General features: G+C 44.0%; 1 protein-coding gene and 1 long non-coding RNA gene across 2 annotated transcripts in view; one reads left to right on the top strand and one right to left on the bottom strand.

Moving 5' to 3' along the window:
• The window catches only part of USP10 (ubiquitin specific peptidase 10), a 44380-nt gene extending 30772 nt beyond the window's left edge, over window positions 1-13608 (bottom strand). The window contains exon 1 of the mRNA XM_085235353.1: window positions 13451-13608. Coding sequence (XP_085091479.1) covers window positions 13451-13471 — 21 coding nt within the window. The 5' untranslated portion in view covers window positions 13472-13608. The remainder of the gene's footprint in view (window positions 1-13450) is intronic.
• LOC146543506 (uncharacterized) lies at window positions 13540-18553 on the top strand. The gene is made up of 2 exons (XR_014886243.1): window positions 13540-14067; window positions 16424-18553. It is a non-coding gene; the product is annotated as an uncharacterized LOC146543506 (long non-coding RNA).
• The last annotated feature ends 207 nt before the right edge of the window (window positions 18554-18760 follow it).

Below are 18760 nucleotides of genomic sequence, written 5' to 3'. Positions count from 1 at the left end.
TTCCAGTGCAGCTACACAAACCCTCTCCAGAGGAGCACAAGGAAGAGGAACACATTACACAGCACTTGTCCTAGAAAAGTGGGTAGAAATAGCACTGCTCATGCATCATTATCTTGGCATCACCTGTGCAATAAGAAAGCTAGGAAAATGAAGTGTCAACTCCTGCTTTCAAGCAGCATTAAATTGGCTTTCATCTGATAACCAACAGCTTCAGATCTTGCAGTCAAATTAGTTTCAATTGCAAACACTCCCACTTCAACTGCTTCTCCACAGGAGTAAAAAAAAAAATAAATTAAAAAAAATGCAGTTTTTACTTGCTGGTGGCAAGAAATAATTCAACTCCATCTAAGCAGAAGGCATAACAAGTAAAAACTAGTTCACATAGACAAACTATTCAGTTATTTCACTTATACCATAAACCACACAATCTTGCTCACGGAGATGTCTTTAATACTAAGTATGCTTTGTGGAAGTTCTCAGGATAAGCTGGAGTAGAGGAAGGAATTGAGCCTTGCAGACAGTGGTGGCAACAGAAAGCTGTGTGTGAGCACACCTGGGTGTCGTCAGTAGAGAAAATGCTCTTAAATCAGCCATTCCAGCAGTACATAAAGTGCTTCTCTCACACCTTTGCTTCATCCACACACTTGGTCAAGTTTTCTTGAAAAGGGAAAGACAATTTTTCTTCAGCTCTCCTTCCTTTTGAGGCTGAAATCCATTAAGTCTTATCTTAGCACATGGACCATCTCTTTTTTTGATACGAAGCCTTCTGATCTTTCAAACCCCATGAAAAATATTGCTAAGGTGCTTAAAAAACACAACACAAAATGGGCAAGCTCCTACATCCAGGAGCTAAGATCGACCACTGGCCGTCTTCACAGCTGTATCACAACTGTAAAACAGCAGTATTTTAGGCAAACAAGTTTCTGGAAAGAAAAATGCTACGCCTCTAGAAAGACTGAATAAAAAAACCCCAAAACTACTAGATATTAAATTGTCCGTTTTTGTAAAAAAGAACTACAGAAATAAGGTTGTTTTAGGGGGAAAAAAAGCACATAAATGCTTTTAACAGTTGAAAACCCAACGAATTGTGAGCAAACTTAGCCCTGCTTTAGACCTTTATCACTAGCCTGGAGCTTGGAACTAGAACATGAACAAATGCAGGCAGTGCCTGGAGAAAGATATGAGCTAGGTAAATGTAGGTCAGCAGAGACCATGAGTCAGTGCAACTCTGCCTTCCTACCATTTAAACAATCATAGGCTTAACAAAATAAATAAGAATGCCAACACTGCATGACTGTGCTCTCCCTTTTTTGTCAGTTAGGATTTCTTGGACCTTATTACAGAACCCCTACAGCTAAAGGAAATCTGGCGTTTTTCCACACATCTCCGACTAGTATGAACACAAGCTGACCAATTTATCATGAAGACTCTATTTCAAATATTCACAAAAGCAGAGCAGGCTGTGCCCTTCCATAACTACTAGCTTTCATCAACGATGTAACATTTTAAGTAAGAACAGCGCACTGATTAGTAATCATAAAGATATCTGCCAAAACTCTGTCATCTTATACCAAAACCAATTCTGTTCATGTACTCTCCTCTTTTTGTTACCAAAAATAAGGTACTTACTGGAATTCTTCCACTTCAAACAAACAGCAGCTGCTTCAAGGAATAACTAGGTTGAAGAAGCTGGCTATAGTTAGGGAGGAAAAGGTGGAGCAGAATAAAAATCATCCCATCACCTTACACAGACATCATTTACTTTATGAGAGCAGCATACCCTCCACACCCATGGGAAGACTCATTATCTTCCATCCTCCAAAGCAGGGCAGTTTCAGCAATGCCACCTCCATATTTCTCATTCACAGCTTTTCCCTCTGGAGATTTTTCTTCTGCAAAAAAGAAAGAGGCTCCAAAACAGCCACTACTTTACTTTTTAAGTAACGCTAGAACAGAGATTTTGTTTTTAATGAGAGCAATGCACTTTTATAATTTACTTGGGAACCCAAAGCAATCACCCAGTGACAGGAGAGCCACAGCTTCACTTCACAGAGCTCTTACTTCTTTGCTAACACCAGCTCCAAGCTGGCTGCTAGCAATTAGCAGGCATTGAGTCCAATGCTCTGCTTGCACTGAACACGTTACTGCATGAGTTTGCAAATTCTGAACTCTTCCAATAATGAAAACAAAAAATAATCTGGTTTGCTATAGCACAACAAGCACTGCAGTGTGAAGTTGGAACATGAAGTTGTTCTAGAATACAGCCAAACTACTATTTTGTTGTGAGACAGTCAAAACAACCTCTTACTAATTTCATCTAATACCTCCCAGCAGAAATGCCTCAGTGTTAGCCCTTGTTCTTCTCTGCCAGACTGTAATCATTAGGGCTGTAACCTTTGTGCAAGATACCTATAGCAGAACGAAGCTCTGAGTGCACAGTAAAATTGGTTTTACATCTGGAGAATGATGTTTTGGCCACATTAAATAGCAAATTGTCTTTGAACAGCTCACACTAGCCCACCCAAATTCCAGACATATGATATAAATTGGTATTTCCCTGAAGTTTACAAAAGCTTTATTCAGCAGGTATTTTAGCAACCGAGATTTTGGAAGGATCATTTCCAGCAAGCTTCTTTCCACCTGTGGAAGAACAAGCAGCACATGTGCTCTCCCTCCTACCAGCTTAAGTTTGTAGCATGGAGGAAGCAGCACATTCCAAGCCAGGCAAGGCAGGATGCCCGTGGCTACCAGAACAAAGGCAGGCTACCCTGGGAGGGCTGCTAGCCAGCCAGTATCAAAGGTGCTTGACAGAACCCAGGCAGCAGAAAGTTTTTCTTCTTCTGTGCTTATTGTACCTGCTCTTACCTCGTAAGCAACTCTTCTCCTTCAAACTTGCAATTTAAAATAAGAAGAACAAAAAAGCCAAACATCCAATACCTCTAAACTTGGGCAAGGTTGTTAAGGTTACTAAAGAATTTTAAAAAAAGGTAGAGCTATGGGAGGAAAATCTCCCCAGTTTTAAGAAATTAAATATGTTTGAATATAAGCACATTTTAAAGTGGTTTAAGGAGATTACAATTGGCTTGATGAGGCCAAGAAGGAGGAAACAAGTGTTAAATGGATCACAGGATCAGAAGTTATCAGTGGGGACAGCACAGAAGAAAAATAGAAAGAACTCATCTGTGCCTGTCAGACCACTCTCCTCTCCAAAAGCAGAAGCATCACCCAAAACTCTGGAACTGCACAAGTGCATGACTGTCAGAAGTGCCTGTAACCCAAGCACAGCAGCCTGCATCTCAGCTCATGCTTCCTTCTCTTGAGAATTGCTCAAACAACCAATGCCCTTTACAATGCAGTTACAGGTGCTAACCTTGCAGACACTACCAGTAGGACTCCAGTGGCACACTATTATTTAAGGTGAGGAAATTACACCAAAAGGTTACACTTCTCAAATAGAGTGCTCAAATGCAAAGCTGCATAAAAATGAAGACAGGTTGTATCTTAAGTCCCATTCATTTGTGTGCATTCAATACATTCTTAGCTCATTTCTACTGTTCACATCTTCTCAAAGGAATAATACTTCACAGGATCGATACAGACTCATCCCAGGGGATGATGTTACACCAGGCACTGTTCTTCCAATTTGTCAAGCAAGCTAAAAAACACACTGGGTAATAAAGAAATGTGGGAAAAGAATAGACAGCTTCTTCACAACTGTTGTGGTGGAAAACTACAACCTATCCTTAACAGCAGCAGAGCTGAACAAGTTACCCACACAACGCTTTTCACAAGCAATTACTCAAGGTAGGATTTAAGGTGGCTAAGATTAGGCAAGGTAAAAATTAGCCGTCTGGACTCTAACCTGACAAGGAACACAGATTAACAGTTCAGTAGGCAACTGAGCCCACCCAGCAGGGCTGCTAGGACTCCTCTGAAGGCCTGGCATAGCATTCAGTGATGCAGGCTGTGATGCTGAGCACGTACAACTGTGGTTATGTGAGACTTCACCTGGGAAGTTTAATATGAACCTACACACACCATGCAAAGTCCTATCAAAACCACACCGACCACCAAAAATATGACAGTAAGACAATGCAGAAGCTAATGATACTCTGAGCCTACATAGGAATAACTACCTGGCAAGGCACCATGCTTTTAACAGTGGCAGTAAGAGAAAGCACTGCCTGACCATCAAAACCAAGTACCATCTGCTGCACTGCATTCTCCATAGGCACAGCTTTTGCTCTCCTCTTCCTCTTGCCATAATCCCAATCCAACCTCTTCTCCTGAGCCAGCACTGGCACACACTGAACAGATCAGCAAGATGATTCTCCTCAGACAGAGAAAGCTATGCAGGCTGCTTCTATGTGCTGGGGGTGGGGATCAGAGGTGAGGAGCCTGTACAAAGTAAAAGATCCAAGAGATTGGGAGTGACACTTTGCCCTCTGCAGCTGCACACTGCCAAAAACAGATTATAACCTCACAGGGAAATGGCTGAAAATGAAACAGCAAGGTGGAGGAAAAAAAACCCACGAAGATCAGAAAATGACACAAGGTGTTCATTAAACATGCCTAACCACATTAAAAACGTTACCTCTCCAATATTTTTAAGCTCTCTAACTGTTGACGTTTGACAGTAATGGAGCAGAGAGGTTCTTACTCGGTTGTCTCCCTGCAGGAGCTCGGGTCCCTTCTATCAGCTCATCGGATGACAAATGTGCTGCTGGCAGACAGAAACCGAAGACACTACTATTGTTTTGATTCTCAGTACACAGGCAGCCATCCATCTCCTCTCCCATCCTGACATGTGAGCGGTGGCAGGCAGAAACCTGAGAAAATACAGCACTGCCCATGGCAGCAACTTCTATTTTGCAGGGGTACTGAAGTTAAAAAGAAAACTGGGACACCGTGAGTGTGCCACCTCCTTCAGGGACGGTTTAACTGCTTAAGTACTTGCAACACAATTTTATATACAAGACAGTTGTTAAAACAAATTCACAGACTAATATAACGCTACAACTAAATCACTGGATGCGACTATGGCAGCAGTTTTATGAGTGATAATAACCCTGTTGATATTAAAACCATTTTTAGGTAGCTTGTATCAAAAGAACATCACTGGCAGTGACGTAGCATCACGTCTTCCCTTACATGAGGTCTCCTGGTAGCATCCAGCTTCCCTGTTGCACAAATGAGCAGAACCAACCCAGCACCCCCACAGCCCTGCTCAGGCCCTCACCTCTGCAACCTCAGCACCTCCATCCTCTCCCCCGCACTGCAAAGGAGGTGAAACACTTTCAGGAGCCCCACAAAAAGAGCAGCGGGTGCCACCTGATCTGCAGTGCTGGAGCAGCCCAGCAGCACGCTGAAACCCAACCCTCACACTGCAACCTGCACACCGTGCATTTATCGTACTTTCCGCTTCCCAACAGCATCAATTTAAGCAGTTTTAGAAAGAATGCACTAATGTGAGTATATGTTGACTCCCTCAGTCCCAAATGCAGTAAAAAAGAATGCCTGGAAATCATAAAAGCATTCAGTAAATCAATCAGGAGCTCACGCTATTGTCTGAATGGGCTGTTTGGAAATACAGACAGAAAATACAAACCAAGTTTCCAATTACTGGTCTGCCATTATCAAATATTGCAATTTGGCTTCTCAGTGAGCAGATCAGTGTGTTTCTGAAACTTGAAGGCAGCCTTCAAAGATAACATAATAAGCTTTTGTGCACTAATCAAAGGCATATTTTAAGGGCCGTCATAAAATGAATTTGAAGCATAAACAGTAATAAAAAAAATTGGCACGCAAAGCAAACTGCTATTAAACACCTCAGTTCTCAGCTAAGCCTGAAGATTTTAAGCTACAAAACTCAGAATTCAGACCAACTGAAGTCATGCTACCGTGGGAATCCTGCATGCCCACACTGAAGGCAGCCCAACATACAGCCACGAGCTGCTGAGGGCAGCAATGAGATTTCCCCAACCCAGCACAGCCTCCAAGCACAGTACCAGCAGCACCACAAAGCACCCTAAAAACATCATGCACAACTGCCCTCCTCATTCCAGGAGTCAGTGCTGATGAGAAGTCTGAGAGATCTCTATTTTAAGGACGCAATTATGGCAAATAATGGCCTTGACATGACAGTCGTTAGCTCTAAGTGTAATACACACCCATCACCCTCATCCTCTCCACTTAAGACAACGTTGAAACACCAGCTCTGCCCTTTGCAGACCCTTTTGACACACAGCAACAGGAGTGACTACCTCAATCCAGGGTGATGCTGGGACATGGGTAAAATTCAGAAGCCTGAGAATGCCAACTTGTCAACATGGGCAAAGCCAACAGCTTTATTTCTGCTCTGGAAGCTGACAATTCCTCTTTTACCCTTTTTAGGATTCTGCTGTGCCAACATTCTTTGCCAGTTGCAAATGCAGGATGATAATTTTATGCATCTCACTATTAAAGTATATTAACAGTGCAAACAGTTTTACAAACACTTTCTTGTTGTCTCCTTTTCGTGATGACCTTCCATTATCTGCAATTCACAGAAGCTTAACCTGTGAAGGGATCGCAGCCTGTGATCACAGCTTATAGCCAAGAAAATGAATACAGAGAATTGCCTAAATAAGTTCTCACTGACTTTGTTTTTTGTAACCATTAACTACTGTGTTCCATAGAACCTTTTGAACAGTGGCAGCTTTAGTTTTGTATTCTGAAGGCAGCAAGAGAACAGCAAGTGAGGTTTTCCATGTTTTATGGACAGTTACAGCAGTTCTTTCTTTAGTAACAACCAGCTATTATTAGAGACCATATGATTCAATGGGTAGACCAAGGTTGACTGAACTCAAGAGAAATAGATTGTTCTTACAATTCAGCCATTAGCTTGTGCTGACCATGACTCTTTCTCCCTCTCTGCTCTATTTCCCCTCTCCTTTTATCACACCATGGTCCAAAAACACTGAGTATGATCAATCTAATTGTCTACTGCTACCATTGAGCCATGCAGTGTTTTCCATCTGCCTCTTCACCCACCCCAATTCTTGCAGCAAGATCCAAGAAGGTCAGTATCTCACCTCCACCTCCCCTTTATTCCTGCCAGCAGTTCCCCTACTCCCACTCTGTGAAGAGAGTTAGCACTGAATTCATTTCCCCCTTTAAAACTAATGTGATCCTGACCAACCATGCAGCAGGTGCTGCAGGAACTTCAGCAGAAAACCAGGAGAGAGAATCCCACATTTGGCACCACAGCACTGAGCAGTGCCTTTGCACAGAGGTCAGTGTGAGCGAAGGGCTCACTTCTACCATGTGACAGCAGGGATCCACTCTGCATCTCAGGGCTCTTTCCTGCTAATATCAGCTGGTTTTAAGCCAACCTCAAACACGTGTGTTTTTGCAACAGTCTAAAGAGCAAACTATATAAAGGTCCCAATAAGATAGCTATGTGCATATGGCAAAGCTGCTAAGCACCTACAACACTGCTAACATTACCTTGACACTGTAAGATCACTATAGGAAACATGTTGCTACACTACCCATGAAGGAATCCCAACTCCAACAAGACAAAACATTTTCATGACAAAAGCCTCTGCCTCTTTGCATGAAGGATATACGATTTCTGGGTTTTAAATTACACTTGTAAGTCCGCCAGGCTGCAAATTCGGTAGGGAGAAGCAATGCAGACAGCCCGTGAATCACTGCAGCAGGCTCTGAATGTGCAAAAAAACCATGCCTGCTGCACGGAGGGAATGCAGCACTGCTATTTCTGCTGCTATGCTCAGTTCAGTTCAAACAAAGAGGGAAAAAAAGAAGTCTTCCATACACAGAATTCTTCGAAAAAACACTTTTTAAAATGCATTTTTTCTCTGAGCCTTTAGAGATGTTCCTCTATCTAGCTCTTCACAGATAGGACGTTCTCCTCTTCCAACTCCAAGCCAAACCCCAATCATTGTATCAAACTGTTATCCAACCCTTAAGTGATTTTCCACTTTGTGCAAAGGTTACACGCAGCGAAGCTGACCCACGTGCCTTTCTTCCCAAACCTAATCCCAAGACAAATAACACACAACGCTTCTTTAAAACTACCATACATTAATTCAAAAACAATACATCAAACGTTAACTTCTGTGATCATCCTTAAACCTAAGAATGCTTTCCTTCAGTTTGTGTCAACCTTTGTCAGGTTGCAGGTGTATGCTGTCAGTGAGCCTCACACAATCACTCAGTCAGCACTACTGTGATTTAAGCCACCTCCTGCCTAGCTATAGGTGAAAGAACCTGACTTCGTGATGTGTGCTGAGGATTAATAGATCATAGAATGGCCTGGGTTGAAAAGGACCACAACGACCATCCAGTATCAACTCCCTGCTATGTGCAGGGTCACCAACCAGCAGCCCAGGCTGCCCAGAGCCACATCCAGCCTGGCCTTGAATGCCTCCAGGGATGGGGCATCCACAACCTCCTTGGGCAACCTGTTCCAGTGCATCACCACCCTCTGGGTGAAAAACTTCCTCCTAATATCCAACCTAAACCTCTCCTGTCTCAGTTTAAAACCATTCCCCCTTGTCCTATCACTACCCACCCTCGTAAAGAGCCATTCCCCCTCCTGTTTATCCGCTCCCTTCAAGTACTGGAAGGCCACAATGAGGTCTCCCCAGAACCTTCTCTTCTCCAAGCTAAACAAGCCCAGTTCCCTCAACCTTTCCTCACAGGAGAGGTGCTCCAGTCCTCTGATCATCTTAGTGGCCCTCCTCTGGACTACTCTAAGAGCTCTGCATCTTTCTTGTCCTGTGACCCCCAGATCTTACGCTGTCAAACAAGGAGAAAAAGTTCTTGACATTTTAAATACATTTAAGAACATTTGCAATTAAATTAAGCGTTAGGGAGTCAAATAAAGAATGAAAAGGACTAATGTATTTCAATGTTTTACTGCAAGAGACTTAGTGAATATATCACCATGAGCATTGGTATGGCAAAATCCTTTAAAAGTGTTTTAAAAAGAATCCACATGGCACCATTACTGGCAATAAGTTAAACCTATAAATCACAATTTCATAAATCAAAGTTTATAAATCCTATCTGAAATTATTAACTTCATTATGGAGTGTTTGTGCATATATATGTACATACATACACTTTTTTTCCACCATGAAGCATAACTCTTTGTTCCATAATCCCGAGTTGTATGTTTAATGATCACACATAAAGCACCTCCATGGAAAACCGCAGTTCCAGCATGTTTAATTCTTTGGAAATGAACATCTACATTGCTGAAATGGCATTAGAGTGACAAATGACTATAATCCAGTGGCCCAAGGCCAGCAAGTTCTATTACAACAGCTTTGCCCGTTTTGTATTACACAGCACGTTGTATATATTGCACAGCATTGCACTGAGCAGCAATCAGACAGCATAGTTTACCTATAAGCAAAACCCCACTAAAGTTCACAGCTATTTTACCAGCTATACAAATGGAGAAAGCAGCGTGACTGCACAACTGCCAACAAAAGTTTATTTATTAATAAGCAAGTAGTAGGTTCCACTCCAAAAATCTCACTATCAGTGCTATAAGTTAAAACTCACAGAATGTATAGGAGTGACTCACAAAAAGCATGGATTTCTTTCTATTATTTGCATGCTGCCACACACCCGCCACACACTTCCAAATTTAAGCTCTATGTCAGGTTTCCCAGACTTCCTTTTTAAAGCCAACCAGCCCACACTCACACGCCGTACTACAGGGATTCACCATTCACATTTCAGAGAGACAAATGATACCTCCTGGCTACCTAACTCAGCTCTTTCTGCAGCCTGAGCTCTGGGGAGCATGGAAGCCCAGGATGGCTCCATCAGCAACAGTTCTGGCAGCAGTACCTTCCCAACCAGTCCTGTGTCATGGAAGACGGGCTCCTAGAATGGAAAAAAGGAGCCACCAATCCAACTTCTTCGTCATCAGACCTTCAGAACACCAAAACTCAGCTGAGCACAACAGCAGAAGGCAATGCCCTCCTGCAACACGCTGCGTTCTGAGTGCTCCCACCCAAGCCACAGCTTTCCATTCATTTTAGGAACTCGACCGACAGGATCCATGCTGCCCTCTCTTCCAACTTATCTTTCTGCCTGCAGGACATACGGCATGAGACACATCTGCACAGACACAAGGACAACACATGGAACTCCTCCAGCTGTAGAACAGCCTTTTTTTTTTTTTTTTTTGGAGACGCTGATTTCCCAATCAACACCACTCACAAACCTCAGGCCATACACTGCAGAGATGATACATGCCTGCAGACTTTTTCACCCCTCCAGTGCAAGCTCCAGCCTCAGGCATCCCATAGCACCATGAGCAGAGCTGGCTGCACTCAGGAGCCAGGTTCCAGTTATTCTGGTTGCCAGGCCTGGGTGAGCATGAGCAGCTCACAAGCTTGTTCAGCTCCTTCTGAACACAAGCCCTACTGGTTTTCATTGGTGCTGGTTCTGGGGGCAACATGGGGCATTTCAAATGACACCGAGTTAATCTGACACCACCCGAACGGTGACAGAGCAAAACAAGCATAAATGATTCATTCTGCTACGGTATCCTTTCTTCTGCTTACCTTGTTTTCACAAGATTTGCAAATGAAGTGTCTGCATTAATGCACTCTATCAAAAGGATAGGAGAGAGGCTAAAACAACTCTTCAGTATTACCATTCCAAACAGGGAAACGTTTCAGTTTTTCTCTTAAACGTCCTTCATGAGAAATGGTTTCCACTACGCTCAGCGTTAATCAGCTCCCCCTCTGCAGCACCACGCAGAACCTGTAGTGATACAACTGGTTTGTGTCTTGCTTGCCTCCAGAATTTTGAATACGCTCAGAATACGCCCAGAAAACCAACAGCAACACTTAAATATCTCATTAAATGATTATGAAATAATGGCATGGAATACAGACGTACGAGCAACCGGCATTATCTGAACTGTGTTACCTCACTCTGATGCGCCTGCAGACTAGCTGGCCGTCCACGTTTAATCCCTCCTTTGAAAATATACTATAGGGTCATGTTCCATGAATCATCTGTTAGAATGTGCAAAGCGACCAACAGAGTGCTTGTGCACACTGCTATACGAACCCATCCATTGGCAGAAATCCTACAGTGCGTTTTAACTATTTAGAGAGACTTTTCATTCACGTGGCAGAGCAAACATCTCAACAACGGTGTGCTCCAATGAATCACATGGGAAATCTCTGGCCCAGAATGCAGCATTGTGACACAAACAGAGCAACTAAACTATAGAATTGTAGAATGACCTGGGTTGAAAATGACCATCTAGTTTCAAACCTCCTGCTATGCACAGGATCACCAACCACCAGGCTGCCCAGAGCCACATCCAGCCTGGCAATGAATGCCTCCAGGGATGGGGCATCCACAACCTCCTTGGACAACCTGTTCCAATGCATCACCACCCTCTGAGTGAAAAAACTACGTGGTCTTGTGCTTAGAATACAGCACTTCAGCAAAACAATTTCATTTTTTCTACTAGTCTTCAATACTACCATCCTAAAATAAAAGAAAACATGTAAAACTGCTAAGCTTATCTCCAGATTTTCCATCCCAGAGACCAGAACATTACTACCTTCCTTCAGCAGAATAGCAGTGTATTGCTCTAGTATAGATATCCATTTGAACCTCTCTTGCATCACATAAATAAGCTGTTCAAATTAGAGGGGAAAAAAGAAAAATAATGACACAAAACATTAACTGTAAGATAACTGACAGATTAAATTCATAAATAATTCAGGAAGTGAAACTGCAATCCTTACAAGACCAAAATATCTCTTTTTACCTAAAAAATGCTTTGATTTAAAATAGACAGCACACAGCAAGTTGCTACTAAAGATGAACATACCATCTACTTTTAATTGCAGCTATGCAGTGCTTCACCCTAAACCAAATCACGAGCTCAGCTCTCCTCTTTCAATTCAAGGTACAGCAACTTAATTAAGTACAGACACAAAAATTTCCTTTATTCTTCTAAATTGAGAAAAATCTGCAACAAAAATGTCAGTCTTATCGAAGCGATACAGACACTGCCTGTGCTGAAGGGAGAGAAGGCAGTGAGCAAAAAAGCCTCTGCTTGGGACATTCAATCTTTTTGATATATGCTGCATTCTAATTATCATTAATTAGGGCACACGATGTACAGAACTGTGCTTCCTCCGGGTTGAAAAAATAGCTAAAGGATAAGAAATGTTGCAATTCCAGGCCATCAGAGTGCATTTGAAACAAACTCCAGACACACGGCTGCCCTGAAAACACCACCTACCAGAGCCAGGTCCTGCCCCTTTGCTCAAGCATAAAGGAAGCTGGACAAGAAATACCACGAATACAATTTTCACCAATTACACGCTTTACTTTTGAGGAAAAAATCGGTCAGTGCTGCTAACACACAACTCCACTGTGTGCACTGCAGTCACCCCGTGTTAAAGCACACTACACCAGATGATGCATCGATGTGTTTCAAACGCTCCAATTCCACAGAAGAATTCCCCACCGGAAAGCACGTGCTTTAACAGCAGGATTCATTTTAAATGCCAAGTTCCCTAAACTTTACCATTCACCAAAACCAAACTCGCTGCGAGTTCACCGTAAGCGCACCGCAGCGCACCAGACGCTGCCTCTGGTCGCGTGGAGAAGAAAAAAAAAAAAAAAAAAAAAAAAAGGGGGGGGGGAGGAGAAAAAAGAAAAAGAAAAGCGTTACAAAGGCAATAGGAAACGCACCCGGTCGCTGCGTGCCATGCTGGCCGCGCACCCAGCAGCTCGCAGAGCCCCGGCCGGCAGCGCAGCCCAATGGGTGCGGGTGGGAAAAGCGGCCCCACCCCCCCTTCCCGGCCCTTTGCACCCCAAAGCGCGGCGTGTTCGGCCGGGGGGGGATGGGGGGGGGGGAGGGGAAAAGGATTACTTTACAAATCTCCTTATTCCCTTCCCATTATAGAATCGCTTCCAGGCTGCCATTCTCCTCTTTGCCCCCCTCCGAAAAACAGCCTACGATCTACGGAGCCTTCCCCGCCCCCCCCCCCCACCAGTCCCCCCACCCCCTCCCACACCCCTCCCCGCCGTGGCCGAAGGTGGGGATCGGCAACGACTCTATCCCGCCCAGAGCTCCGCCGGGCCGCCTCCCGCTCCCCGCCCCGCTCCTTCCCCTCCCCGAGCACCGCTGCCCCCCTCCCCCCCCGGGGCCGCCCCCAGCACGCGGGGCCGCTCGGTAGGGCGGTGGGAGCGCCGAGGCCCAGCCGCCAGCGGAGCCCCCCACCACGCCGAGGAGATTCAATGAAGCTGCAGAATCACCCTGGGCCTACTCCCGGCCACCACGCTCCCCCCCTCGGCGAGCCGCGCCGCGGGGCCCAGCCGCCCTATAGAGCCGCCTAGGAGGCCCCGAGGCTCCCAGAGTCAGAAAGAAGAAGCCGGCCGGTACCTGAGCGCCGTTTACGGCCATGACGGCCCGCTTCCGTAGGGAGCTCGGTGTCTCCCGTGCGCCTCACGCTGCTGCCCCCGCCGCCGCCATCTTCTCTCTCGCACGCACCAGCCGGGCGGGCAGGCGGCGCGCACTGCGCCTGCGCACAGCTCCGGATGGGAGGGGCGGGGCGGGGAGCGGCGGCTTGTGCGCATGCGTGTTCGGCGGGCGGTGGTGGCGGGCTGTGGGCGCGCATGCGCGGTGGCTGCCGACGAGGGCGCGGGGCGGCCGTGAAGAAGGGGTGCGGGCTGCTGCAAGTGGAGTCCATGGGCGCTGTGAGGGCGAGGCGGAGACGAAGCTCAGCCTTCAGCTCTCCGGCGTCGTCTGGGGGCAAGCGGGTCCGAACTGAGGGGTGAGCCCAGCGCCTCGTGGCTGGAGCGCTGCGAGCGGCACTCGGTCCTGTCTGTGTGAGAAGGAGCGGTTAAAACTGAATAATCTTCTGCTACGGGGAGCAGCGTTGGAAAAACACAGCTACTAAAGCAGCCGGCTTGCCCCGAGGACTAAAACGATAGCTAAGCGCTGGGGTTCACGTCAGATTGCGTTTGGCTGCAGGCCGCGTGCTTGGCGTCGCCCCAGAGGTGTGAGCAGCAAAAGCTTCATCCCAAATCACCACAGGGGATGAGGGCAGCGGTTGTTTGGGAAAAAAGCACCAAGTGACTAAGCTAATCGCTTGATATTGACAAGGCTGAGTCATAAGTGAATGCTGGGTCCCCCCCTCCCCAGGGAAGAATCTGTCAAATTTGTCGCTAATTTACTCCGTATTTTTCTCCTGGAGTCCTGCAAAAGTCCACTGCAGTGTTAGAAAAAGCTTAACGGGGCTGAAAGCTGAAGGGGGTAACTTTGTGGCTTTGGCTGACGTTGACCAGAAATGCAAAGGAAACTTCACCTTCTCTTCATTCAATAAAAACATTTGTCTCTCGTTTTGTGAAGCACAGCACTAAGCGTGCTCGTGACAGGAATGGGAAGGAACCACACTCAATGATTTTCTATATCGGTTTCTGTCCTTTTTCTTGACACGCCCTGCTACCACTCCCTTTCTTTTGTTTCTAGCAAGTGTTGCTCTTCTATCCTAAGGCAGAGAACCAGCAGTGAAAATGGCTGTTTAATATTAAAAGGGAAAAACAAAAAAGGGAGACAAACATACACGGTTTTTACATGCAGCATTTCCAACATCTGCAACCCCCTTTCCTCCCCACCCTCCCTCCCCCGGGAGTCTAATTTACAAGGTAAATAATGGAGTGAAAATCCTGAAGGAGCTCAGCTGGTTGAAGGCAAAATTCCCTTCTGCCCACAGTGCTGCCTGAGTAAACGGATGGTTTTTGCTGGAGAGATTGCCCCTTCCAATGGCTGAAAATACAAATGAGCACAGAGCCTCCCACCTGGAAACCGCTTATTTCAAATACCACCACTGCTGAAAGCCATTGCTGACAGTGAACACTGAGATGTGGGCAGAAAGGATGTCACTGTCTGACAGTTCAGTACCACCTAAAACACCCTCAGTTTTATCTTAATATGGGCTCGGTGTAAAGTCTGTTAAAATTTTATCACAGTATTTTGTAATTTTTTTTAATTTTTTATTTTTAATTATCACAAATGAAGATTATGGCTATGGTAATCAGAAAGGATTCTCTGATGCGTGGCTGCTTTGTTTTTAAAAATCAGAAGCGTTTCTTAAAATGCCAGGAGTCTGAGGTTCCATACTGGTAGCAGCCTCATGCCTCTAAGTGGCACAGAAACAGTGTTGGGAAGGAAGCTCTTTCAGTTTCCATCCATCCAATTGTGTAGCATAAAGCACTTTCATTGGACCTCTTCTCATCTACTTCTGGGTCCGTTGGCTCCTTGTGTTTTAAGTTTTCAATAGAAAATCAGCTCACCCTAGGTCAGTATCCAGAGATGTCATTGGTACGGTCTGTGAAATACAGCTGTGACAGACCTTCCCCAGAATAAGGTCCACAGAGATCTCATGAACTTTGCCAGAGGTAAATCCATCTGTTTTCACAGTGGTCATGGGGGCACAAAATTAATTACATGATATAATGCTTCATGAAGAAGGAACAGAAGTCTCTGCCAAACCAGATCCCTTTTGCTGCTAATGGTGATAATAAAACATTCCGACAGCCCTAATAAAGCTCTTCTCCTTCCCTCGTAGAACTTGCTTAGGTCCTTGTTGTCAAATCTCTTTTTTTTTTGGACAGCAGCTTGTGCACTGGATGGTATTCTACTGGGCAGTCACTCCTGAGGCTTTTCCCAAAGCATCACGCTTCAGAATATGAGTTCTGAAACATGCTAGCTGAATGATTATGACTTCTGAACTTTCCATGACCTAAATTGCATGGGCCAGCACCAGGCACCCAGGATTTACCAAAGGAAATCAAGGTAGCAGCAGAGCAGGAATGGTTATTGGTAGAGTAGCACAGAGCACCAACAGGAGATGTTTTATTCTGAAAAAAACACTAACAAAATGTTGCTTCCAAAATCCATATTCCTATGAATATAGAAAACTGCTACAAATGCACTTCATTTGTTGGTGGAAGGAACTTAAGCATAAACTAGTTCAATTTCGCCTGAAACAATTTTCAAGCCTGGGCAAGTCTTTGACAGATCATGTAGATGCTTGACTCAATATATTTGTGTTTCAGCTACCTATGCAGACCCTTTGGCTGCATTATTTGTGTCTTACCCAACCTTGTCTTAAATACAAGCTTTCTGCCCTCTCATGCAATAGTCTACTTCAGGGCTGCAGTTTCCAAAGAACCTGCACTTCTCTGCCTTACTTTCTTTTCTGTTCAATACTTGTCACTGAACTCATCAAAATAAAAACAAAGAAACCTTTACTCCAGAGCTATATGGAGTTTCAGAAAAAGCCCATGTGATGCTAAAAAAAATGCATGTGGCATCAACAAATCTAACACTTGACTGTGTCTCTCTCATCAGGAGCGGAGTTGCCAGAAAGGAGAAGGAAACCGTATGGAGCTGAAGTTGGTGTATTAACAGACCTGCACTGCAGAGACAGCATCATCACCTGGACAAGGCATGTGTCTGCCTTGGCTTTGTCTGGAGACAACCGAAAGCTGTAAGTTCAGGAAGCCATAACTAGCTTCTCAGTATTACATCCACAGGAACTGAACTGTTGCAAGGAACAAGCAAAAGAACTTGTCATGCTACCTTTTATTTCCCCCATAGAAAACATCTGAGCAACGAGTTAAGACAAATTAGCAAGCTAAGAATCACAGTTAGAATCTACAAAGTTGGGGTTTTATTCTGCAAGGTAGATCGTTTCTGTGAAAGAATGCTAAGTGTTAAATTCTTTCTCTACATTCTCTAAATGTGAGACCTTTTTTGCTGCCACTCAATAATACCGAATCCCAAACAGCAAGTTAAATACACCAGTACTTGAAAAAACAAGCAGTGTGATCTCTTACAGAGGAAAGACACACTTAGGCACACTTTTCTCAATGTAAGATTTCAGCCTGAATACAAAAATATTTCATACTTCTTACTCAAGCTTTCAAAACAACTGCATCTCACATCATTTTTCCTCAGGGTATCCCAAGAGATTTTTGTTATCTAACGTTAGCATTGTTATCTAACAGGCAGCAGTTCCCTGACACACTGATGCCAAGATGCACGTGTGGTGGAAGTGTGGGAAGAGAGAAATGGAAGGTTTTGGTAGATGTTTTGTGTCAAGTAAAATGAATTTTCATCAGAATTTGGCAACGGGAGCCTTCTTTAAAATGAGGTACAGCAGCAATTTTATCCACCAGAGCAGGAAGAAAGCTGTGCTTCCTGACAAGAAATGCTATACAAAGCTTATGGGTGAAGGCTGTGGAATGTTCAGGTGCCAGAGCCAGGCTGATTCTGTAAGAGCAGTAGGATACTGCCTCTGCTCTGCCCATCCTACGTATGCACAGAGGGCTGCTTGGACTATGAGAATCAAAGCAGACATTCATTCATTCATATTCTCCATTTCATTTGTGCAAAATTGCAGCGCACCAATTTCACAAAGCAGATCAGCACTTAGAACCATAAGTTATTTTAAAGCATGATGTGCTCTTAGTTAACAGACTCCTACTACTTCCCGAGTGATGCTGAGCCAAGTCCAGGCACACAACGTCCACAGTGAAGGGGCACCCTGCCAGGCTCTGCTTTTAGCATTGCAGACTGCCCCGGGTCTGTCAGGTGCAAATGGTGATGAAATTTACAGCAACAACAGGTAGGATACCCTAGTGACCTCTAGTAGTATCAGATACACTCATGTATAGCCTTTGTTTATTTTGAAAAGAGGATAAATGGACCAGGAAAAGTAAAGCTTACTTTGATGAAAACCGAGGTTATATTCTGCCTGTGCAATTAAGCGTCATGTTATGAAGTCATAAATGTGCTGACCTACTCCCCACTAAACACTATATCTTTGAAAGCACCATAAAATGGATTGGGTTTTTGTAAGCATTGCAAAAGATGCAAAAAGTAATTTCTGACTGCCTGGTTTGGAGCGCGATGCAGAAAAGGTGGATTAGCCAAGGAACTTACATTTCTATTTGCAATTGTTATATTTAGCTCCTGCCTACTGAAATGTTTCCATCATTATCGATGCCACCTAAAATAATTATTCAAATATTTACAAATTTACTTGTTTCCAAGTTGTCAATAAGGAAAACAACGGTTAAATCAATCCACAAGTCAGACAGTTATGAATACAATATTCTAAGCTGGATTTATTTTTTTTTCCAGACATTAATGTATTACACAAACACAATTAAATGGGTGGGAGGGCAGAGGAAATACAGGAACAAGCAACCCATTAACAAAAACAAAGCAAGTCCTTGACATTTCTTTTGTACTTACACATGAAAATGTCCCCTAAAGTTAAATAGCTCTCAGTCAACATAGCTAGGATTTCAGATATATATAAAAAAAAGCCTCACAACTCATTAATGTTTGTCATAACCAAATTTTAATTAGTTTTAGAATTAAAAAAAAAATTACCTCATGCAGTGTACAAAGGCTTTAGAACAAATTCATTAATGCAAATGAGAATAACTACTTCAGTTTTTTTTTTTTCTTTTAAACAAATAAGAAAAACAAAACCTCAAGGAGTTTCCAAAAAGTCATTTAAACTAGTTTTCCTCAATTATTTTTGAGCACCTAAGACGACACCGGTCACCTCCTTGCACTCCAGAAGTTCATTCAGAAGTACATCTTTCAATACAAAGAAGTTCTTGTAATATAACTAAGAGCTCTCTAAATTACAAGAGCTTCAAACGACATTAA

This window comes from Meleagris gallopavo, chromosome 13 (genome assembly GCF_905368555.1).
Source record: "Meleagris gallopavo chromosome 13, MGAL_WU_HG_1.1, whole genome shotgun sequence".
NCBI lineage: Eukaryota > Metazoa > Chordata > Aves > Galliformes > Phasianidae > Meleagris > Meleagris gallopavo.
This window is presented reverse-complemented; position numbering and strand designations above follow the sequence as displayed.